The following is a 24,563-nucleotide window of genomic DNA, read 5'->3' on the forward strand; positions in this document are numbered from 1 at the left end:
TGATCCTACTTCATCAAATATTATAAAAATGTTAAACTAACCGAGCACGAATCCTCGTCCTCCACCTCGTCCAGCTCGACCACCTCCAACCACCGCCAACCACTTCGGGTTATACCAGGAATATTATAGTAATGAATATTCTCGGTATAGGAACACATCAAAAATATTGTGTAAGGATTGATATAATTAATTATTTAATTAATAATACAATAAATTTTATTAGCGCATTGATAGCTACTGAATTTGTGCTTGCGCGAAAAATGAATCGAAATAATTTATTCTAGACATGACAAGTTTGAAATATTTTACATGAAATATAATTACAATTGCCACCAAATATTATGAAAATGTTTTACTCACCGAGCACAAATCTTCGTCCTCCTCGTCCACCCTGTTCTCCTCGTTTTCCTCGTCCTCCTTCTCGTCCACCTCCGACCACCTTCAACCACCTCGAACAACCACCGATAACCACTTCAGGTTATACCTTGAATAGTAATAAATATTTTCAGTATAAGAACACATCGAAAATATTGTGTAAGCATTAATATAATTAATTAATTACTTAATAATATAATAAATTTTATTAGCGCATGGATAGCTACTGAATTTGTGCTTGCGCGAAGAATGAATTTAAATAATTTATTGTAAAGATGACAAGTTTGAAAAAGATTAGATGAAATATAATTACAATTGCCATCGAATATTATAAAAACGTTAAACTCACCGAGCACAAATCCTCGTCCCCCTCCTCCTGAATCACCTTGATTACCCGCAACCACCCCTAACCACCTCCAACGACCACCGCCAACCACCTCGAGTTATACCTCGAATACTAATAAATATTTTCAGCATGAGAACAAATCCAAAATAATGTGTAAGGTTTAATATAATTTTTTTATTAACATATTTTACCAAAAAGATTATGAGAAGATTATAAAGTTATAGAAATTTTATTAGCGCACTGACAGCTACTGAATTTGGGCTTGCGCGAAAAACGAATTGAAATAATTTGTTGTAAACATGAACCAGGAACCACGGAGCGCTTATCCTGGAAGTCGAGTTTCACCACGTAGCGGACCCGCAGCGCGAGATCCGGGAGGTAGAGAACCCGGTACTCGAAATTTGCGGAGCGCGACTCTCATCCGTCCGCTCTACTGCGCGGTTGCTTCCAGACTGAGGAATTCGGCTAGCTGATTTTCGATTACTATAGTTCGATGACTTCGAGAGAAAAAAATTTTGGGTGACGTCACTTTCTGAACATCCGAACATCCAAACTTTGGTTTCGAATTTCAATACTATTTATGATGTATGATGTATGATGTATGATGTATGATGATATGATATGATGTGTAATGATTTTAGTTTTCACATTTCAGACAAGAAATACGCACTTTATCTTCCCTGCCGATTCCAGACTCAAGCGGCTAGGCCCTGCGATGGTCAGCCGCTGACTAAAGGGTATATTCTTCAGTTAACGGATCAGCTAATAACGCCGCCGTTCTGCGACAGTTGGATGATACAAAAGTTTGCTTGTAGTTTTCAATTGTGTGTTAAAATACACTCTAGGTTTTAAGAAGCTTCGTTTATCTCTCCCGATTAAAAAAAAAAAATCGCCGACAATCGCCTTTTTAGGTCTGTAAATCAGGACACTGCGTTAAATACTGTCTCACATACGGAGCATCCATTTCATCTTAAAATTAGCGTATCCGTGATGAATTACAGTTACTTTGGATTTTTTGCCATACGAACACTTTTCGAAAAACAATTCTGCTTCTGTATCCAACGTAGATACTTCTCTTGCGACTAGCTAAAACAGCGTTTCGATTCTATGCCTACGAAAGTTCAAGATCGAGAGAAAAAATTAAAAGTTGTTGGAATAATTATGAATATTAATGTTATAGAATACATGGCCGAGCAGGGGGACGCAGAGGACGAAGGTGGTCGGCGGAGGTCGGTGATGGTTGGAGGTGTTCGGAAATGGTAGGCGGTGGTACGGGGTGGTAGGAGGTGGCAAGAGTTGGCAGGGGGTGGTAGGAGATGGACGGAGATGGTAAGCGGTGTTTGAAGGTGGTAGGAGGTGACAGGAGGTGTTTGGCGGTGGCTGGAGGGGGTAGGAAGTGTTTGGAGGTGGCCGGAAGTGATCGGCGGTGGTCGAGGAGGACGACGACGATGATGATCACGTGGGCCGAGGGTGCGGAGGAGGATGATGGGGTCGAAGTTGACGAGGACGACGAAGGCGGTCGGAGGTGGGAGGAGACAGCGCCGGACTTACCTATAGGCTCGAGAGGCCCGGGCCTAGAGCATAGACATATAAGAATAGACCGCGCGAGCTCGAAGGTAGCTCGTTGGTGAATGCGATAGCGGGATAGAAAGAGAAAGCTGCATATGGGCCCATCCTTCTATCCTTGTCTAATCGCGCGCATGCGCGTTCAGTATTCTTCTAGTAAGGATGAAATAGAAAATTTCTGAATAAAAGTTTTTATACTCTCACGCCTCGCAGTGTAGTATACTGGCATACACAACTCGCGTGTCCCGCGCATGCGCGATTAGACAAAGATAGAAGAGGGCCTATATGCAGCTTTCTCTTTCTACCACGCTATCGCCTTCTCAGCCCGCTCACGCGGTCTATTCTTATATGCTATGGCCTAGAGTGGCATTTTCTAGGGGCTGCAAAAATGGGCACTGGAAATTCAATTTTTTTGGCAAATCAAAATCATATGCAACTTGTAGAATGGATTTTTTGAAGTGAAACTTCTACCACGGCGTTGGAGAATTTTGGATGGGAGTGAATTCATGAGTAGCCCTTTAAACCACACACTAGTATAGGGGGAAGTCCCCGAATCAGCGCCCGATTTACCTGTATGTCACTATTATTATTATATGTATGTAGCTATATCGAAAAATATTGAATAAAATGACTGCTTATGAGCATGTGTGATACAAATTATCAAATATTGATCGATCCTGATTGAAAAAATCCATTAGTGAACAGATCACTAGGTGCGGGGGGGGGGGCGGCGAATAAGTTCGGGACTACAGGCGGCTCCAAGTTAAATTCGGCGCTGGGAGCAGGTAGTTGATGGAGGTTAGACGTGCTCGGGGGTTGTGGTAGTTGGCGGCGGACGCGCTTACGCGTCTTCTCACGGGGATCATCGAGCTGATCGACATTTCTAAGTCGCAGTCGACAAGTAGTCTACGTACTCACATTTTACCGACTCAATCTTAAGGCCGTGTTCGTAAATTGACTGACAGTACTCAAAAATCCCTAGGACAGAGTCAGAGCTATTGACAAACTTGGAAGCGCAAAAGAGATAAAAGATTGCTGACAGTACTGTCAGTCAATTTTCGAACACGGCCTTAATCTTTCATATCGACACTACTTTGGATGCTACGAATGTCGAGTGTCCCAGGCCCACCTGGGCCCACTTGCCCGCCAAAAACTCGTCACAAAAATTTACCCACGGGTATCCGTCTTTATATTCTTCAGTCAACGCTCGAGGCAAATTAGGAAAAATTCTCCTTATTTAGCAACACTGCCGTAGGACAGCGAAATCATGAAGTGAGGGCTAGATAAAGCGGTTACTTAGCAATTCAGGCATACTTAACCAAACATCTAGAAGATGCCGTATATAGACACGTCTTTGCAGAGTTTTATTGCCAAGAATGGCATTGAAGCTCCTAGAGCGTCTCAGACTTAAAATCAGTTAGCTAGGCTGCTTAGAATGTATCACGGGACGCTTTTATGCGATTTGATCAAAGAATTCGAATAGTATCTTCGAAGTAGGTTTCTAGCTGGAAAATTTACCGTCAAATATTTTATTGTGTACACAAACTATGGCAAGGGTCGCTCCGAGTATTTATGTTCTAAGCTTCTGAGGCACCAGAACAGCCAATGTCAAAACAACTTGTCTGCCTTGTCGTTTATGGTAGCAAAAACTCTACTGCACTTCCATTAACACCTTTCATTTGTAACATTTTAGTTATGGCAACCCGCTTACAGAGCAAGGAATGGATATACATTACAAGCCTGTATAATGTATGATCGTTTAATTGTTAAAATATAAATATATGTATATATAATAATATAGTTATTATGGTGTATAATAATAATATGTATAATTCCCTCTTGGCTAATGTTACTTGGTATCATTTGCTTATCGCTTTTTTTTATCTCCTTCTTTTTTTATTGAATTTTCTTTTTTCATCTTATCAGTATTCATTAATATAACACGGTGAGAGAAAAAAAAGGAATAAATAATAGTAATAATATTGAGAATAAAGTTTCTGTAAAATTCAAACATTCCTAAATTGCCAAATTATCATTCATAGCAGAATAATTAATTTCATTAATATTCTGGATAAATAACATATTATTAAATTTCCTGATTCAATTTGTTTTTTTCGCTCACCGCAAATCTCATTACGTGGTAATAAGACATTTAATTACTAGGCATTATTATGAATAACCAATACTTTTGAAAAAGGCTTTTTTGCTCATCATTTTATACAATTATTTTTGTATCCGAATCATCCCCTGCATATAAGGGACATTCTCGGATTGACGCAAGTTGAGTCAGCAATCTGTAATTTCTCTTGAAACAATTACTGCAAACTCGGTTTTCCATTTCCTTCTCTCTTTTTTCATTATAAATCATGAATATATTCAAAGTTAGATTGCATTTAGATTATATGAGTAGCTTGATAATACCTATTAGAAAAAAAATCAGAGGCTATAGAGCACCGAATCACCGTATTAAGAGCTGTGGGTTTGAATTCTCTGTATAAGATATAAGGTCAGTGATTGATCGAGACAATCGAAGATGTTGCTGCTGAATGACTTTCCTGATACGAAAATTGTGGAAAATGTTCCTGTTCTTCAGCAATGGAATTTAATCCGCCTCCGCTGCCCAAGCATCCCTGATCTGGAGGCGTTAATTCTACGCTTTCTCCAGTAAATTCACTGTCAAAATACCGTGTGTCTGTGTCCGATGTTACTTGAGGCTTGAAAGGTGGTGGAATTTTCTTTTGCTCCAGGTCTGACCAGTCAATAGATGAAAAGAATGCATGATTCATTATGTCTCTCGCATCGTTTGGACCCCCTCCTAGTCTTTTACTTGGATCTTTAATCAGTAATCCTGCAAGTAATAAATAAGAAATATTCAAAATGTTCAGTCATTAACTTTTCACATTATAAATCGATACTTGTATAAATGTAAAGTTTAAATTATTAATAACAGTTTCAACTAACCACCAAGCATATCCTTAGCCTCATTACTGATTGCTCTTGGAAATTTGACTTCTTCCATAATAATTAAGGTGAACAATTTCTCATGGTCACGGTTGTAAAATGGGAGTCGACCGCACATCATTTCATACATAACAACTCCAACACCCCACCAATCTACTGCTCTACCATAGTCGTTATCTTCAAGTACTTCAGGAGCTAGGTACTCCGGTGTACCGCAAAATGTCTTAGTGGTCCTCCCTTGTAAAGTAATCACAAAATGATGAAAACAATTTGTGGAAATATTACGATGATTCTTTGTCTCAAAATATGGACCCCGAGTATTTTGGAATGCAAACTGCCGGAGTCTAACAGATCACATACCATACGTGATGTCCTCTTTGCACAGACCAAAGTCCGCGATTTTTATGTGTCCATCTTTATCCAATAGAAGATTTTCAAGTTTCAAATCGCGGTAGATAATACCCTGGGAATGCAAATATCCTAAGGCAGATATAATCTCTGCCCCATAAAAACGCGTACGATCCTCTGGAAATACTCTGGAACGACTAAGATGGAAGAATAATTCGCCCCCGTTTACATATTCCATAACAAAACACAGTCTGTCCGCTGTCTGGAAACTGTACTTCAGAGACTGAGAAAGGAATAATTTACAAGTAAGAATGAGTTATATTGAGTGATAATTAAAAGTTTCTTTCGAATAAAAGAAAGCAAACTGAAATTAATCAATATAACTAAATGGATGGATAAATTGACAATTAATGTATACGTACAATTAAAAAAGGATGACTGGTCGTACGGAGGACACGATTTTCTGTCAATGTATGTGCAACTTCGTCTTTCCGAATGATCACTTCTTTCCGTAAAATTTTTATAGCATACAGATGACCGGTGGCTTTTTCACGGCATAGAATCACCTTGCCAAATGTTCCCTTTCCGAGTACTTTCAAGAACTCAAAATTTTCCAGCGTCTATGGTAACAATAAGGAGGTATTATAATGTTTGTTTTAAACAGCTGAGAGAAAGCTTTCAGATTTTTCTACTTGCCACTTTCTTCTTGCCAGTACTTTTACTGCTCGATGTACCCTGAACACTAAATTTTGCTGACAATTCATCAATGCTGCCTCCATCACTGTCTCCTGATACAACACCAAGTGATCCACATGAATCTGATCGCACACCAGGAGATATCTCTACATCCATGTCCTCAGACAATGCCGAAGGTTGCATCGCGCCATCCAACCGTTCCTGACTAGCCAGCCGATCTGCTACATATCTACGTACAAGTAAACAAAATCTAATCTGTTATAAATAAATTTAATTAACGACATTTGTATCACACGCTTTACTATAATCAAGACCAAAGGATATGTGAGATTTTTGAGATTAAATGTATTTTTTTTTTGTGCCTATGTTAAGCTGGAAGTATAAACATTGTTCTCAAGCATCAAATTGAATTTTTAGGTCCATTTTAGTTGATGAAGTAACTGACTGGCAAAAGTAGGAGAGTTTTACCTTCAGAAGCTCTCAGTTTTATAGGAAAAGAAAATAAAATAGGGTACTTTTAAAGAAATAAGGGACCCACTGTGTAACCTGAAATATGTTTGAATCTATGTATAATGACTATAAAAACAACTAAACGAAACACTCTATGGCAATAATACATCAAAGGGATCGGTACTTGCATGATTAAAAAATGGGGACAGTAGTTGCATGATTAAAGAAATTACTGAATTGTATTAATTTTGAAATCGGCATTTTGTTGCATATAAGAACAAAAACCAAAGTCAAAAGTAAACCAATTCTATAAATTCAAACCTCAATCAATATTAAAATGAATCAAAAGTGAAGAAGTATTCTGCACACTCCGAGATATGATTTCAAATAATATTAGTCCGAAAAAGGATGTAAAATAAAAAATACAACATTCACAATACTCATCGGTTACCATGTGAAAAGCAAAGAAACTAAGTACAGTTGAACAAAAACATATGTAATGGTGGGATGACAGAAAAACAGCATTTATAACATATATTATGCCCTAGAATATCACTAGCTCATTGTTCGTTGTTTCTGTTTAATCAACAACAGAGATAGCTAGTTTTGAAAATATTCAAATGCTTATTAGTTGACCACATGTATACTCAAGTAATTATCATATCGTCTGAATCACTTGGCTCATATTGATTGAGAGCTTTGCATGAAAACAACCTACGAGCATCTCTACTGAAGCAAACACGCTAAATCCAACATGGGTAACATAAGACAATTAACAAACGTTGAACGTCTTGAAATAAATAACTGCTTTGGGGCTTATTTTCACTTGTCAATGATTGAAGTATTCATTACCTGGGCTCAAAGTTGTAACATTAAACCTATCAGAAAGTTCTCAGGGACATAATTTCAGAAGCTTTGTAAGATAGAATTGATAATATTACCTGATTGCTGCGACCCAATCCTCTCTTTCCTGTTCTGTGTCAACATGAAACGTTCGCTCAATGACAGTTGTCCATTGCAAGCCTCTAATAACGAATGTATACGGTTTAGGCCTGTCGACAGACATAATTTGGCAACCACGCACAGTGAAATTGTTGAGCGGATGCGCAGCTGTAGCAATTTGCTGCTCAGGTTTGGTCTTGAAACCAACCAGGGTGCCATCATCTCGAAGCACAAAGTAACGTGATCTCCAATTCTTTATATGTTCACCTGGACGAAGAAACGAAAATAAAAGTCAGAACAGAATATAAGTGCATAAAAAAATACATTTCGGAAGCGCGGAGGATGATTGTAGAGATAAAATGAGCTTTAGCAAAACAATCGCTGATAAAATATGAGTATGAGATGTAAATATGTGTAACGTGACTGTGTGTATATACTCTATGCAACTGCGTGTACCGCGTATGCGTATGGGAGCGCATAGTACGTAAATGTACGTGCATATATTTAGTACCGCGTTTTTGAAGCCAGCCTTCCTTGACGACTTGCTGACCGTCTCCAGGCGTCGCGACGCCCATCTGTGCGTCTCCCATATCCCCCCAACAATTTTACTCAAACGTAAAGATATTTAATGTAGTTCACACAGTGGTTAATGTTTTACAATTCAATATATATCGCCGAAATATGCAGGACTACGCTGTAATTCACTGCACACTACAAAACACTTATTTTTCAATATAATCACACTTATATGTTCTAGCCATTGGTCGGGGTAGCATGCTTCAACTCGTTTTTCACATCAAACTGCATGAAAATTTTTTAAACCTTATTCTTCACTCCGCAAACATTTGCTAATATATGCTTTCGTCTCTCATACACAAGTTCCACCAATCCGCCATTAATTACTGTGCACTAGGTTAGAACGTTAGTTGTGAAAGTGATTCTAGAGGGAAACTCAATATGCAAAGGTCTGAAACGATAGGTGGTGAGGAAGGCCCTCTCGTTCCATACTTTGAGCGCTAGAAGCGTTGGCAGATAGGAGTAATTTGAAAACGAACGTCCATATCCCTGTTTTCGGTATTCATCAAGAACACTGGAATATAATAATACTGAAATACGATCTTACATAACGCTTACATATGAAATCTCGAAGGTGGGGGTGACTCCAGGTTTGCAAGTTTTGCAAGCTTCTGATATCTACACACGAAGTCACTGCTATCGGGGAGCTTTGCTTTGAACCTTAGAGCATATACCATAACATACCATAGAGGAAGCCTGGTGGCGGAAAAAGAGTCCCCGAGTGCGAAAGAGAGAAACATAGTAAAACGAGTAGTTCTCTCTTTCTACGACACCCAATCACGAGCGTGCGAGACAGAGAAAGGTACTCGTCCTACTATTCCTCTCTCTGTGCCGTTTTCCACTAACGCGAAAGGGTATACGGCTTCCTCCATGGTATATGCTCTAAGGCCGTGTTCGTAAATTGACCGACAGTACTCAAAATTCCCTAGGACAGAGTCAGAGCTATTCACGAACTTGGAAGCGCAAAAGAGATAAAAGATTGCTGACAGTACTGTCAGTCAATTTTCGAACACGGCCCAAGTAGTTACCTATCCCATCGACCTCGCGAAAAATACAGCCGAAGTGATGAGAGAGAGATATATATATATATGAGAGATACTCTGTCTCTCTCACGCTACATTATATTGGCTGAGAGGAAACGTATATATATAACGGTAACTAATCAAAATGCGTGGAATATATTGTTCACTAGATTTCATGCATTTGATTAGTTACGCTGGACCGCGCTCCACACCGCCGCGCCTATGTGAACTTAGTCCAAGAATTGAAAAATTTAGGGTTGTTTATTGAAAGTGTGAACAAACGGAGAAAATGAAGAAGCGAAAAGAAAATCAAGTAAAATGGTAGCAGTTCTTCGAGGTAAGAAAATAATCTAATTCCTTCTCATTATTCTAGAATCGTGCACTCAAGCATAATTAAGATACCTTTGGATACGTTTATTACCGCACAGATCATACTGAAAATATCGCAATGTTTCCAGGGCCTTTCTACTATACAATAAACAATAATAAGAAAGATAATAATACTTGATTCATTTCGATACATTACATGTATTACGATTGTAGAATAATGAGAATTAATTAAATTATTTTCTTAAACTTGAACAGCTACTCATAGAGCTCAGACAATCTCTATGGAATGCGCTGCGAGCAACATATCAAGAGTAATACCCGAAAAACGTAGGATTTCGTTCGTAATTCTTCTGCTGTGCGTCCTACGCTCTTTTTGATACCTTTCTCGCATTCCTGAGAGTCCAACTGGTGAAAAAAGAGTCCTGCAAAAACGATTCTGAAATAAAAAGTTTCCGAATTGTGAAAATCGCACAACAGCACCCTAACCCTTTTGGATTTTTTCAGTAAAAATTTGGCCAATTTTGAAAAATAGTTAAATTAATTCTTTGATACACTGTATTGACGTGATTTTCCGAGAGAAATCAATTGTGCTTCGTCCAAATACGCCATCAGCTACTTCGTCTCGCTTTTTCATTTTCTCCATTGTTTCATACTTCCAATTAACAATCCAAGATTTTAAATTCTTCGAATAAAAATGTAATTGAAATCAATTGACCTTAACACGTTGATTTCGACGTGCGGCATTTTGCCGTTGCATCGGTACCTATTTTAATGAGTGACTTTTCCCGGCGATGGCGTGGTGCTGCCGCGTCATTTGATGCCCGTAAAAATCCAGCCTAAGGGTGCTATTTCATGAGCAGTAAAAAGCAGCAGCAGCAGCAGTTTTACCCTATCACTTCCGGCGCAAGTTTCTGCTGCTCGCAGTTCAGTTTTTCGAGCCACAAGCCACAAGATCACAAGAATCAATAGAAATGAGAAATAAGTACTCCAATACTTTCACACACGGTCCCACGATTCTGCTGCGTGTCACTGGTCTTCACGTTTAAATTGAGGTTATGTTCGAGACGATACGACCATGATGCGACGTTCCGCAACAATTACTGCTATCACGATCTATTTCATGAGCAGCGCTGCTGCTGCGTAAAATTACCAGACTGATGCTAGTGAAAACTAGTAAGTTACTAAACCACTGCTGCTTTTTACTGCTCATGAAATAGCACCCTAAGATGGCATAGCACTGCGAGAGGATTACACCCGTGGTAAGACTCATGATTATATTAATGTTAATGTAATTCTATTCGTTTAAGTTCATGTATTCTGCACTAAAATATAGGCAACAATATTCTGCTTTACAGATACTCGAATATTATAATGTGGACAGTAACGTAAATAAACTATCTTCAGAATTATAGATATTTAAGTATTATAATATGAATAAAGATATTCCGGTGTATAGTATGAGTAAACAACACTTAAGTATGAATAAACAATATTTTTTATATGGAAGTTTAAAATATTAATGTATGCATAGACAATATTCTGGTCATTGGCATTTGGGTATTATGATATGAAAAATAATATTCATGGTTATAGATATCTAGGTATTGAGATATAAGTAACAATATTTTTGGGTTCAGGGTGTGGATTATATGCATGGTATTCTTGTCGACTAAACTACTCCTTGTAGGTGGGACTGCTTATAATGTGACGTCAATCTATGCTCTCCACCATGGACTTACTCTTCACATCTATCTCTCTACCCCTCTAGGGCTTTTTCTTTTGACCGTAGGGCGTTCCGAAATTAGCTGGCAGTGCTAAAAACTCCCTAGGACAGAAGCAAAGCTACTCAAGAAGTCAGCAGAGACAAAAACTTGTTGAAAGCACTCGTTGCACTGGAAGCTAATAGCGATACGCACCCTAAATTAATGTTGAATAACACTTTTGTATAGATAAGATTGTATTTCAGTGGTTAGTCGGTACTTCGCTGTCGCAGTGTCGCACTGCATGCTGCCGCAGCATTTTGCTGCCCATGAAAATCTAGCCAAAAGAACGGTGCCGATATTATGAGGAAAAAAATTGGTCGCAGGCCGGTCGAATGTTACTATGATCTAAGGAATAACTGAATACGAGCTGTCAGCTATAAGTTGTTGAGTACTATCACCGTACCACAAATGTAACGTCGGATTGATGAATGTTTAATTTTAACAAGTATTTATCGTAATTGAATATTAATGAAATGGAGCAAAGAAAGCCAAGGTGATACTTGAATTGTTATTGATGAAATGATAAAGCCAATAGATTTAAAATAATTTAGGTTAAGTCAATCTAACTTGTAGAAAATTAATTACAATAAATAATTATAGGATTCGAAAAGGGGGTTACAAGCCGTCTAGGCAGAAAGATGAGGTCTCTAAAATCTCAGAAACAGGAAAAGATTCAGGCAGTAAACCCGACCAAACTCCAGTCATTAAAAAATTAAATCCAGAAGATTACGATTACACGAATTCTGACAAAACGCAATTTGCCCATTTGAAACGAGAAACGCAGGAGGCTGATATATTGAACAATGCCCCTACAACAAATTCTCGTACTCGTCGTAAAGTTGTATCGAATTGGAAAAAATATGAGGAAATACCAGATACAGAAATTCCAACAAAAGATTTTCAAACGCTGTTGAATGTTCCAATATCTGAAGGCGGACATTTCATTTTTAAGTCTGAAAAAAATTGGGCAATCGAAGTCTCCAAGTATTCCGATTTATTTTCATTAAATGTTAAAAAACTTGCCAGAGATATTAACTGCGTTCCATTCACTGAATATATTGATGTAGAAGATAGATATTTCACGGTAAGTGGCAGCTTTTAAATTATCCGAAATTATTACTTGAATTGAATATACTTCTCAAGGCTCGTAAACTGCCCAATACTTGTTGCAGGCTGATCAGCTAATGAAGTTTCAGAATCTTGCTGAAATGTCCAGATCAGATGCTATTGAGGTTGATAACAACATTGTCCAAATTTTGATGGATATTAAAAGAGAAACTGTTGCTGAAAATCAAGATATAGACAGTGGAAGTGAACCTGAAGTATCAATTGAAATTCATGAGATGGCTCAAGGAAAGGAAACAATAGAGGAAGATTTAGATTTTCTTCTTTCATTAAAGGAACCTGTTAAACTTGATCAGGCTAAAATTGCTCCACCTACTTACCAAATTAAAACTGAAGGTGGGAGTCTATTGCATTTGTCTACATTTATAGTTAGAAATGCCGTTTTTACCATTTCTTTTAAATTGCTGTACTTATTTATTTATTCTGTTAACAGAGGAAAAAATCCCGAACTCTTCGGCTCCTGTGAAATCGATTGATCTTGAAAAATGGCTGGATTCAATTTTGGACAGTTAGAGCCTGTAATAGAGAATAAAATGAAAACAAAATGAGTTGTGATACGTCATTTTCTTAAAGTTAAACACTACCCTGTAAAATTTTCGAACTAGTAAATAATTAAATGTGAACACACGCCTTCAGTAGCACCAGATTTATACAGATAGAATCAGGATGAGGAATGGTTTTGTTTTCAACTGATTTATTTAGCAATATTCTACACCATTTTTACCCAATTTCCATAGTAACATATTGTTGATGGAGGAAGACTAGAAAAAAATTGACACCAAACCTCCATATATAAGCATATGAATATGTACACACACACACACACACATGCATATACATGTATGCATGTATGCATATATAGAGTAGTAAATTGATCATAAAATATGAAAGTTAAACCTGAGAATGATGTGGAATTGTACTAACCTTTGATTGAGCAATTATTACTCTCCTATAGTCTAACAATAATTGAAAATAACAACTTCTACTTTCAAGCTTTCAAGTTATAGAACATGATCATTATGAACATACATGTCTTGAGAATTTGCGGATTAATTCCTGATAAGATGAAAAATATGGGAATTTATAAATTATGTAGAATAACATATTAAAATGATATCAAAACGAAGGCTAATCCGAAGAAAAATACTACTTTTTATAGGTACTTCCTAGTTAAATAAATAACTTCTTCTCATACTATGAATAAGATGTAGCAAGAGTATTTTGGGGTTCGTTAGTACGTCTCTGATAATCATTTGTCATACTTTCAAGCGCCAGAAATTTTAAGATTTCAAAATGACAATGTATTTATATTCTACGCTCAAGTCATACCGCTTATGAATAACATTCCGTATTAAAAAATATAGCATTGAAACATGTTTAAGTCTGTCACTAAGCACAACGAAATAAAAAATTTTACATTCTCACATTACTAATTTAAAAAAATAGTAACTTTGCAATAAGTCAAAGATCGTTGTCATTACGTATATTTATATTTGCCTGCACAATCAGATTTTTATGGCATTGATATAGTTCGTACCATGATGGTACACATATATAGGTGGTTATGTATATTAGATTTTTTCAAAAACTCATTATACTAAAGACACCGTACAATCATAACTGTTAGAAGTGGTTGTTTTTATATTTTTTTGTTCCAAGCATGGTTGAAAATTCCGTTCGGTTTTCCAGCAAAATCAATTTTTTCTCCAATTGAACGACTTTTTTTTTAAGTAGCGAGTATCCTCAACTTATTTTTAGTTTCTTAAATCGGCCTGGTACACATAGATGAATCACTTTGTATCTCAACAGCTTGGGGGCATTTTACCACGTTTCTATTTATATATGGAGTCATTTATCAAATACTGGCCACCCCGCTTTCAAGAAAGAGGGCGGCTTATTCAGGCTTCAGGTAAAATCGACTGCATCAGTCGCAATCGTGGCCAGTATTCAATAAAAAAACTCTGGACACATCCCATATGCCAGGCATCAAGTTGAAATGAATTTAAACTAATGTGACTACAAAAAAGTTTCGAAGAGTACTCACATGAATCTTGAACCTCGTTGAAACATTCTTATTAACCGAAATTCTTAGTTGATAATACAGTGTTAAGCCTAGTCGGCATTTTTTAAAAGACAGCAGCGCCAGCCATCAAATCATCTGTCGAGTTGTCTTCATTGTCAATGTTGACTGCTTCCGTTGCAGTTTCTGGTGGTGGTGGCATCAAAGGATTAAGAGTGTTTAGTATTGATTTTTTCCCTCGCTTAGTAGGTGAGTTGATAGCTTTTTCGTCCTCTGTTTGTGCCGGGCATTCAAAATGTACGCAATGAAATACCTACATGAATATAATAAAATGAACATATTACTATGAATACCTTTAGTAAAGGGCAAAGTTATCCATTCAATATGAATCTTATGCCTGCATCACCTCACCTTTTTTCAGATCATTGACAATGAAATAATATGCGGATAATATTGATGATTTAAGAAAAAATGAGATTAATGCAGTTTATTAAATTTTAACTCACTTCATTGGCAGTGTTGTGTGTGCCAACAATGCGAATGAAAACAACTGGTCTTGGCGGATGAAAGCGAAGCGTTTGCCAAGATCGACAAGCTTCTTTTGTTTTATCTGCAACAACCTCCCAGTCCCATGAATTACCAGACACTTCAATGTAGTATGAGTAAGAACGTTCATCGCAATCCCAAAGCAGCAATCTAATGAAATAAAACAATTATTTTCATTTATATTTACTTTACAAGTAAATATGCCTATCTCGAATACTAATTAACGTAAATTTAGCAATTCATTTTGGTAATTGACTTTAACCCAAAGAAAAGCAAAAAGAGGAAATGGATTTCCAACTATTGCTTCAAAATCAAAATTAATTTTGAACAAGAATTTCAACCATAAAGGATAGTTTGCAAAAATCATACCGCATAGAGTCAATCATATATGGTTGTCCAAGTTGTACTAAAATGGCACCAGACCCAAGCTGATGGCATGTGTATCCGCTGTCCCAATCATAATTGGATGTATCACCGTTCAACAAAGCATTGCGAGACCTAATTATACAGGGTTTATGATCAGTTCATGAATAAAGTTTCTATATTTCATTATTTAATACCCCAAAAGTGATTCATAAGTATCATGACACGTAGAGACTCAGTATCATAATCTAAACATGCATTCTATGGTACCTGACCTGCTGACACCTTCTGTAACACTAGCACTTCGCTCCATTGTAGCAATGTTTCGTATTGGCACAACGAAACCTTTAGACAACTTGACTGGCTGGTGTGTGTAGTATGCCTCGAAACTGACCACATGAAACACCTAATCACAAAATAAATGAGAGGTGAAATTTCAATTTTCCGCGTTTAAATAAGATAGTTCTGAAACTGTTTCTTAAAAAATATAAGCAATACTTTTAATAATTATAATTTCAGATTCTTATTAATTCGACTCAGGATGCAAACGTTTTGTAAGCATCTTTTTTTCGCTATTTTAGTGCATGGAAAATTAAATGAAAACTTAGATTCTGAATAAATTTTATACTTTACTTACTTTGTTTACAGTGTTGTTGGTTCCAACTATACGTATGTAAGAGACAACTCTTTCTTCAAAGTATAGGTACTGCCAGCTACGGCAAAAGTATTCTGTATGATCAATTACTCTAACCCAATCTTTCTGGTCCATCGATACCTAATGTAAAAAATACAAAAGTAGTAAACTTACGAATTCAACATTAATGAAAGTATATAATTGATTACTTTCTTCAAAAAAATTTGATTACAGTATCGTTGATCTAGTAGATCCATTCGCAGTTACAATTCTGAAATCAATAGTTTCGAAAATAAACTAAAAATACTGAATGTGTAGGAATACTGTTTGGTACATGACAAAAACACTATAAAGGTCAAAAAATTTACCAAGTACGCATTTTTACTTGGACAGCACATGAGGTTATAGCATTAATATCATACGAGGCATACAAAAAGAAATCAAATACAGGGCAAAACATTATACATGTCAACAATTCCACTGAGTATGTACTTTTAAATTAATAGAAAATTGAGCGTAAAAGCTAATCGCAAGTCTCTGTTATGTAATGCAAAAGTATAGCCAAACACTATACAACTTCCTCACAAGTATGGATCTCGAATTCGGCTCTAACTTTCGTCTAATGATATCGAAAAATCACTCCAAAGCAATATACTTGGTGGGCACGTTCTTTTTTCCAGTCAGCCTTCCACACCTTAATTCACCTTGTGAAAAAAGAGGACATACCAACGTACACGACCTGGAACTGTTTCATCAAAGGAGACCCTACAATGTCCAGTTAGCTTCTAGTTTGTATATGCTTAATACTGTTAGGATTTCAAGTATTTTGACTGTCATTAGCATTCAACTATACTATACACTTTTATTGAAAGACACCTTACAATGTGCAGTAGGGTGTCCCTTAACAAGGGTGTTTTCGAATTTGTATGCTTCCAGGGGCTCAAACGCTTCCACATCGATAAAAATAAATGCTCTAAAAATTTCAGCTCTTAATATTAACTCTAAGATAGTTCGCTTTCCAGCTAAAGTTTCTTATGGAAATGACATGTAAAAAATATATGTTGTTCTTTTAAACTGTGTACGTTGGTGACGAATTAACCTACAATAATGAGAAGTACATATTTTTGTAGATAACTCGACGCTCTATAAAAAAGGTCTCTTACAATTTTTTACTAAGACTACTGGTTTGAAAGTTATTCGAGCTCAAAGTTTAATTTATATAAAATTATCAATGTTATCGAGTATATTTAAAGGATTAGCAGTTAAGTTAATTGAAGATTATCACAATATTCTGACTAAAAATCCAGAACAGCAGCAGTTTATAGTCAAATTTTTATCAGAATATAAACAAAACTATACTGATACTCGAAAATGTTCAATCGTTGAAAATATGAAAATTGACTCTTAAAATTTGTTATTATTTAAAAAATTTTCATTTTTCAGTGTCAACATTTATCTAATTTTATTAATTTAAGATAAATATGTATCGGTTATCATACCAAAAGCTCATAATATAAACTATAATTGATCTGAAATAAAATAACCTGCAGGAAAAATAAAATATATTTCATCATACAACTGCTAATCCTTTAAATATACTCGATAATATTGATAATTTTATATAAATTAAACTTTGAGCTCGAATGACTTTTGAACCAGTAGATTTAGCAAAAAATCGTAAGAGACTTTTTTTTATAGAGCATCGAATTTTACAAAAATATGTACTTCTCATTATTGTAAGTCAATTCGTCACCAACGTACACAGTTTAAAAAAACAACACATATTTTTTACATGTTATTTCCATAAGAAACTTTAGCAGGAAAGCAGACTATCTTAGAGTTAATATTAAGAGCTGAAATTTTTAGAGGATTTTTTTTATCGATTTGGAAGCGTTCGAGCCCCTGGAAGCATACAAATTCGGAAACACCCCTGTTAAGGGACACTCTAATGTGCAGTCACTTTATGGTTTTTAAATATATAGTACTATTTCTTAAGCGCGCAGTATAGAAACATATCAATGCTAAATCATGTTGATTAGTCAGTTGCTTAAATTTCGAGTGATCTTTCTTATTATTTTCAAAGTTAATACGTCGTTTGGATTGACATCCACTATTAATCTGAGACTTAATCTACCTCTCAGGAATATTATGCCTGTTGTATCATAGATATAGTTTTTAACTGCATCTGCACATAGTTTCCATAATTCGGTTTCCAAGAATTAAAGTACGAGTGAATTAGTTTGTAATATTCATTCAATATACAAGTTAATACGCACGAATCTCTATAGAACAAATATCTCATTCTGTCATTAAAAATTTGGTACAAAAAATAATAATATTTCAACATAAAACAAGAACAGCATTAAATTATAAGACACAGTGTGCCTCCCCAGTATGGACGCTATGCAATCATTTTCCGATATCACTAAGGAAAACAGTGACATGCGAAGTTGCAATTCATATTTGTGAGGCGATTGTATAGTGCTTAGCTCTATTTTTTAATTTCATAACAAAGACTGACGATTAATTTTCGCTCTCAAGTTTCAGTGCATTTCATGATTCACGAAGAGGAACGCAACTACAGGTAGAATTAAGATTTAATTCCAACATTCTGATATAAAGACTTTGCTTCCCACCTCCAACGAATTTGTCTTTTAAATTCGAAGAATTCACTTCCAGCAGTTTGTAAGAAATCGCACTATACACTGGTTGTAGAAAAAAATCAATAACTGTACTACCCATATTCCAATTTTCTTCAAAATCAATAGCAATCAAGATATTAATGACACAAATCTACCATCTAAATTTCAAAACTATTGGTCGAGCTGTTCAGCTGGTATAATTAATCTGTATTTTGACGCACTCAATGACCTGACATCTATTGGTAGGGGGGTACTGCCAAAATTTTTAGTAAATTGTTGCAGTTGAAAAATCTGACGGTGTAGTTTTCATAATCTAATAAGACATGGTTACAGAAATCGGTTCCATATTATTATATCTTTTTAAGAAAACAAGATTTAGATAGTATGAGCATACTCTTCAAATTTCATGTTCACATATGAGGAACGGCTAATTTTATGGTTCCTAGAGGTAAACTGCGGTTTGCAATATAAATAATTACTTCATTCTGCATGGATGGATTTCGAGATTTGAATGATGGAAACCTACGTTTGAAATTTCATTTTCATATGTGCCACGATTCGATAGATATCGTGTCTCCAAGACAACATATCAACGATCTGCGACGAAGGAGAACAATTGTTCATCATCTTTAAAGGTTAATAACTTAAAAGCCGCCAGGCCGAAACCGTTCAAAATTTATAGGGCACGTTCGTTATGCCTGTCAAATATGATGCTTTTTTTATTTATGTAAAATGTAGCAGCTAGTTTAGCCAGGTAAATGATTCCTAGCAGCATTCGCCACCTTATGGAAACTTGATGGCGATTCAGTTCTGTGAACGTTGATTTAGAGTTAAAGAAATTTCGATTGAATACAATTTTGATACGGACCTAAGTCTTATTATAATAAAAAGAAATAAAAGAAACTTTGACATTAAAGTTGCATTACTAACAAAAAATTTATATAAAAATGTCAGTGATTTTAACACTCAACACTTACCTCCAAGTAATAGGAATACGATCGCAGATCTCTATCCCACAACAGCATCTTCACGTGATTTATAATACATTGCGTTCCCAATTTAATTAAAATTCCGTGTCCGTGAGAATCTGTTATAGCATGTCGAGTGTACCTGTGTAAATGAAGTTCAGATAATTAACAAAATTAGTTTTTAAAATATTCTTTTTATTCAAGACTCGAGATATATTTAAGAAATTATAAACGTATAACTAATTCATTGGATAAATTTTAGCCGGCTCACATAAATTCAAGGAAAGACATTTATCACACAGTTTTTGTTAATATCTTATAATCATTTTTAAAACAGTAATGACATACCCTCGTTCCATGTCATAATTGTGAGTGTCACCGTCGAGTAAAAAACTACGCATTTCACCCTGTAAAACTTGGGCACCAAGTCTGGGATGGGCTACATTCTCTTCGATCAGAAGACGACCACGATAGTTCAATTCCGAGTCTTTTGTTTGTGTTCTTTCTGTAATTGCATCTAAAATAGCCTCTGATGATACTAGCCCAGTCGGTCGAACGATATTCAATAAATCTTTTAGATCAATTAATCCTAGTCGGACCTGACCTGAAAAACAGTTGTCAGTTATCGTAAAATGTAGCTCAATAGACTTATGTCTAAACTAAGTAGTTTTCACAACATTCAAATTTACAATAAAATGGAATATGCTGATTTTAACTGAAATGAAACTACTTTATACTTGGTTTTGACAATATTTACAACAACATAATGCAATAAATGCTCTTGCCTACAACATCCCTAGCACGCAGATCCGGATTTGCTTTCACCCAAGCCTGCACAGCTAGGAACACGTCAATTTCTGGGGCATAGAATGAATTTCGCGCTATCAACTCATTCAAAGCACTCGGGCTTAGTTGTAAAAAAGTCTCGTGCTGTATGACTTCAAGAGCATGTTTGTCCATGTATGCATGACACACCTGTAAAAGAAAATAATTACTTGTCAGAAGATTACTAATAGTGATATAGTCAGAAAACGTCACTCTTTATAGTAGATTTGATACGGGTTTTAAAAATCACATATCAATGCCATGGCAAGGTCTATTGTATTATAGTAGTGGCATCAAATATTTTGACACATATTTTGTTGATGCGATGACCAAAAATATCTAAACTGAATGTAGCAGCTTGAAGAGTAAATCAAAAATTGTGATGACTATTGTTTTAGCCTGGTTTGGTCGTTCATTCAATGAGAATGTGTTTTCTATGAAAATTGTTTATTCAATCCACAAATATACTAGATTATGACCAGGAGCAGCAAAAGCACTATGGTAGGTGTAGAGCACTCCACCCCACAAAATTTAGTATATTTGATATCTGCAGTTTTAACAAATTCAATTTTGTTTCAATTACTTGAAAATCAGCTATGCTACAAAATCACTTAGACAATGTAGCTATAATCCGAAATTCACCAAGATATAGCTGAAGAATTAGATCTTGAGCTTTTGGTACGTCGAAATGAAATAAAAGTGTAGTTTGTATTGGAAAAACTGAAAAGTTTAACGGTGTTATTTTATGCTAGTTCAAATTAATTCCCACAATTACACTCAGCTTCACACCTTGGAAATGTACGTTGTGCCTCCCCTGAAAATGCGAGATCTGAGTTTACCTGGAAAGCGAATTTTTCAAATCGTACATCATATTTTCGAATGGACGAGCCTTTCCCCAGAGGCAAATACGATCAGTCAGTTATCATGCAAAATGTGTTCTATGAAATGAACGACCTCAGTATTGTCTTGAGGTTGAATATGCAAGAATGAAAATGCATTTAAAAATATTTTATCATGCAAACTCGCGATGGTTGTTTCATGTAAAATTTGCACAGGGATTACATGTTGAAAATGACATGAACAATTTCGTACCTAGTTTAACTACAAAAAATAACATTGAAACTACATACATATATGTGGAACAATTTACTTACTGTTATTTCAATGTTGAACTTACCTTAGATAAAAATTCAAGCTGATACAGACGAGCTGCATCGAATATAATACAAACATTTTTAATGTTGAGAATTTCCCTCAAGTAATCAGAGACTGAGGTTTCCAAATCTAGAAATCCATATTGATGAGCCAACCCCAGTATGTCCAAGATGACCTAAGCAACACACATTGAAAAAGCAATTAGCTATATTATACAGTTAATTTTCGGAAATATATAATTTGTAGTCAGTCTCACTTCTTCACGTTGATTGGCGAGAGACATATGGCCAGTGTAAATGTATTTAAGCAGTCCTTTGAAAGCTGGTAAAGTGGTTCCTTTCAATTCAATTTCTTGTTGATTTGACTCCTTCAATCCTCCATACAAAAGTGCGCGAAAATATTGACTTCGAGCAGCCAAGATCACCTTGTGAGCATTAAACCGCTGACCAGCAACAACCAATGTTACATCTGAGTAATCATCTGATAAGTACAAGGCACCAATGTCGTCCGACAAAAAATTAATGTGTTCTATTTCACCGGATGAAGGACCCAGGTGATGGTGCGAGCTCATCTTGGGTACCAAACCCGACTGTTATTTCTAGAAGTAAACAACGATTTTATGATTATCTTTTGACATCAAAAGATATGCAAACATCCATGATTAAACTTGTCAACCGGCTCTCATCGATCATAACAATGCAGAATTCAAGTCAGGCTCAATCATCCACAAACTGGCAATTAATATAACTACCAATAACTTATTTAAGAGAAGAAGAAACAAGGTATGTACATATATGTATAATAAACGTTTAGATCTTAGTCAATTCATTATTATATTTGCAGAACAATTGAAAAGACTGGAACTAATTCCAAATTTAAGATGCTTATTTGACGAAAACTAACATAATGGACCAATTATTCTGTATAAATAAATAAACTAAATAAAAATATTGATATTGATTTATATGACCTCAAGGAATTTGATTCGTGTTTGTCAACATTGACTAGGAAATATTTATAGCTTCATTAAAATGAAACATCTTCCTAATATCCGGATAGACAAATTTTTATTGTTGTATGTATTGTAGGCTTACACATGACTGTTTTTCAGTTATTAGATCATCGGAATGTTTGTTTAAATCAATTTTATGCAAACAAGTTGGAAGATATTATAAAATATATCAAGTTTGATAAATATTTAAAACTCGAGTAAAAGGCATGTTGTGTTTTGACGTTCGGATTAATAGGATTAGATGTTGGTGGTATTAATATGCTTTTCAAGTCATAATATGAAATCACAGTATTCGTCGAAGTAACCTTGAATTTTGGAATATACCAAGGTTAAGAGAAAAAATAACTGGTATCCCTGAATGTTATTATGACAGAATAGTTGTTTAATGTAATCTTATCTGAAACTATGTATTATACCAAAACGTGGACGAAGAAAACGAACTAAACGAACGATGTCCGAAGCGAGAAAGTTATGAATAACAGTTGGTCAATGTACGATTTAAAAACATGAAGAAGATCATACACAATATACATATATTTTCCACTCACTGAGATCAATCGTTTCTGGTCATCAAATAATAAGGGAATATCGAAAATTTCCAAGTGCTATAGTATCTGGTTCACTTCAATCCGACATGCAGTCTTCGATCACGCCAAAAGTAAACAACACTTTCGAAACTACTTACACCACACGCTTAACTACTAACAAGATTAAGTTCATCTTATACAATACATAGCCAAATACACCTAAAGTTTTGTTAAATGGCTAATCAGTCATGCCAAGTTCACATAACTTGATTCTTCCGAAATATTTTGACAGTTGCGCAGATGCATTTAACCTATCCTGACCCGTCTTAACCAATCAAATATTCCAAAAGAGTTCCAAACACGGTCTTACATAGGGTGCGTTTCAAAACTAGCTGGTAGCGCTAAGAACTCCCTAGGACAGAGTCAGAGCTACTTACAAATTGGGCAGTGCAAAAGAGATAAAAGATGGTTGACAGCATTGGGAACTAATTTCGGAACGCACCTGAAGGAGTGCTTTCCATTTACTGACTCAAGTCGATTTGTGTCACTATTCTGATGTATTCCTTTGCCCAGATTGGCCGGTTACACCAGAAATAGCGACATAAGTCGATTTGAGTCTGTAAATGGAAAGCACCCAAGATAAACCCGAATTTCGGTGGTGGGGGCAGGCACACTTGGGTGCATCGTCACGAACAGCCGCGGCAGCGGCAGCGAGCAGCGCGAACGCTGCGATAGCAAAAAACTACCGCTACCGATACATTTCCACGTGCAGTTTTTCGCTATGGCAGCGTTTGCGCTGCCCGCTGCAGCGGCATTTTGCTGCCCGTGAAAATCTAGATTATAAGTACGCTTACACGGCGCTGTATTCCGATTTTACTATGGCCAACATAGTGATGCCGGATTTAAAAATAGGTGTGAACCCGTCATATACGGTGTAAGGCGCCATTTACATGCATTTTTAAATCCGGTATTATCATGTCAGCCATAGTAAAACCGGAATAACTAAACGTACCAGTGATCTAGGGAGCGATATTGTAAAGTAGCGCGCTCTAGACGTGGCGAAGGTAAGATTCATTCAAAACTAACGTGTAGTTTATTGTCTTGTAACAACAAGTCAGTGAACGATACTTGTGGGGTAATTTGGATCGATATTGAGATCGATCATATTCAAAGTACTATTTAAAATTCGAAAAAGATTCTGACAAGGCGAATGACACAGCAAATATTAATTCTCCCATTTTTATTACTGCACAAACAATCAAATAGTCTGAGCAACAGACATTTCTATGTAGTATTTATATTAGCCAAACTCAGCTGCAGTAGAAGTTATATCTATGTAGAAAGTGATTCAGCCAGATTAATGGTCTTTAT

General features: G+C 36.0%; 3 protein-coding genes across 6 annotated transcripts; 1 reads left to right on the top strand and 2 right to left on the bottom strand.

The window, feature by feature from the left end:
* Nucleotides 1–4,030: 4,030 nt before the first annotated feature.
* Nucleotides 4,031–8,786, bottom strand: LOC107220065 (RAC serine/threonine-protein kinase). Its single transcript, XM_015658487.2, has 7 exons — nucleotides 8,196–8,786; nucleotides 7,684–7,951; nucleotides 6,293–6,521; nucleotides 6,019–6,216; nucleotides 5,609–5,879; nucleotides 5,249–5,485; nucleotides 4,031–5,135 (listed from the first exon to the last, which is right to left on the bottom strand). The coding sequence occupies exons 1-7, from the start codon at nucleotides 8,272–8,274 to the stop codon at nucleotides 4,795–4,797; spliced, it is 1,623 nt and encodes a 540-aa protein (XP_015513973.1). The 5' UTR covers nucleotides 8,275–8,786; the 3' UTR covers nucleotides 4,031–4,794.
* Nucleotides 8,787–11,641: 2,855 nt separating this feature from the next.
* LOC107220055 lies at nucleotides 11,642–13,048 on the top strand. Of its 2 annotated transcripts, none has more exons than XM_015658472.2 (4): nucleotides 11,642–11,868; nucleotides 11,976–12,459; nucleotides 12,572–12,836; nucleotides 12,934–13,048. In XM_015658472.2, exons 1-4 carry the CDS (start codon nucleotides 11,849–11,851, stop codon nucleotides 13,011–13,013), a joined length of 849 nt encoding a protein of 282 aa, XP_015513958.1. In that variant the 5' UTR covers nucleotides 11,642–11,848; the 3' UTR covers nucleotides 13,014–13,048. The 2 variants fall into 2 exon arrangements, with proteins under 2 accessions (XP_015513958.1, XP_015513956.1); XM_015658470.2 differs by having other exon boundaries at nucleotides 11,651–11,868; nucleotides 12,548–12,836.
* LOC107220054 (BTB/POZ domain-containing protein 9) lies at nucleotides 12,353–23,514 on the bottom strand. Of its 3 annotated transcripts, XR_001525595.2 has the most exons (12): nucleotides 23,214–23,514; nucleotides 21,910–22,251; nucleotides 21,676–21,828; nucleotides 20,459–20,648; nucleotides 20,022–20,277; nucleotides 19,683–19,815; nucleotides 16,067–16,204; nucleotides 15,705–15,835; nucleotides 15,436–15,564; nucleotides 15,027–15,216; nucleotides 14,545–14,833; nucleotides 12,353–13,016 (listed from the first exon to the last, which is right to left on the bottom strand). XR_001525595.2 is itself a non-coding variant. In XM_015658469.2 (11 exons), exons 2-11 carry the CDS (start codon nucleotides 22,222–22,224, stop codon nucleotides 14,627–14,629), a joined length of 1,842 nt encoding a protein of 613 aa, XP_015513955.1. In that variant the 5' UTR covers nucleotides 22,225–22,251; nucleotides 23,214–23,514; the 3' UTR covers nucleotides 14,230–14,626. The 3 variants fall into 3 exon arrangements, 2 of the variants coding, with proteins under 2 accessions (XP_015513955.1, XP_046599243.1); XM_015658469.2 differs by lacking the exon at nucleotides 12,353–13,016 and having other exon boundaries at nucleotides 14,230–14,833; XM_046743287.1 differs by lacking the exons at nucleotides 12,353–13,016; nucleotides 23,214–23,514 and adding an exon at nucleotides 23,082–23,100 and having other exon boundaries at nucleotides 14,230–14,833.
* Nucleotides 23,515–24,563: the final 1,049 nt, after the last annotated feature.

This window comes from Neodiprion lecontei, chromosome 6 (genome assembly GCF_021901455.1).
Source record: "Neodiprion lecontei isolate iyNeoLeco1 chromosome 6, iyNeoLeco1.1, whole genome shotgun sequence".
Lineage (NCBI taxonomy): Eukaryota > Metazoa > Arthropoda > Insecta > Hymenoptera > Diprionidae > Neodiprion > Neodiprion lecontei.

Excerpts from the sequence above, each read along its gene's own strand:
- LOC107220065 (XM_015658487.2), bottom strand. The coding sequence starts at position 8,274 with ATGGGAGACGCACAGATGGGCGTCGCGACGCCTGGAGACGGTCAGCAA. Across the intron at positions 7,952-8,195 it reads AGGCTGGCTTCAAAAACGCG|GTGAACATATAAAGAATTGG; the intron begins GTACTAAATATA and ends TTCTTCGTCCAG. Across the intron at positions 6,217-6,292 it reads GTACTGGCAAGAAGAAAGTG|ACGCTGGAAAATTTTGAGTT; the intron begins GCAAGTAGAAAA and ends TTGTTACCATAG.
- LOC107220055 (XM_015658470.2), top strand. The coding sequence starts at position 11,849 with ATGGAGCAAAGAAAGCCAAG. Across the intron at positions 12,460-12,547 it reads TAGAAGATAGATATTTCACG|GCTGATCAGCTAATGAAGTT; the intron begins GTAAGTGGCAGC and ends TACTTGTTGCAG. Across the intron at positions 12,837-12,933 it reads TTACCAAATTAAAACTGAAG|AGGAAAAAATCCCGAACTCT; the intron begins GTGGGAGTCTAT and ends TTCTGTTAACAG.
- LOC107220054 (XM_015658469.2), bottom strand. The coding sequence starts at position 22,224 with ATGAGCTCGCACCATCACCTGGGTCCTTCATCCGGTGAAATAGAACAC. Across the intron at positions 19,816-20,021 it reads AATTATGACATGGAACGAGG|GTACACTCGACATGCTATAA; the intron begins GTATGTCATTAC and ends TCATTTACACAG. Across the intron at positions 15,217-15,435 it reads TATATGATTGACTCTATGCG|ATTGCTGCTTTGGGATTGCG; the intron begins GTATGATTTTTG and ends TTATTTCATTAG.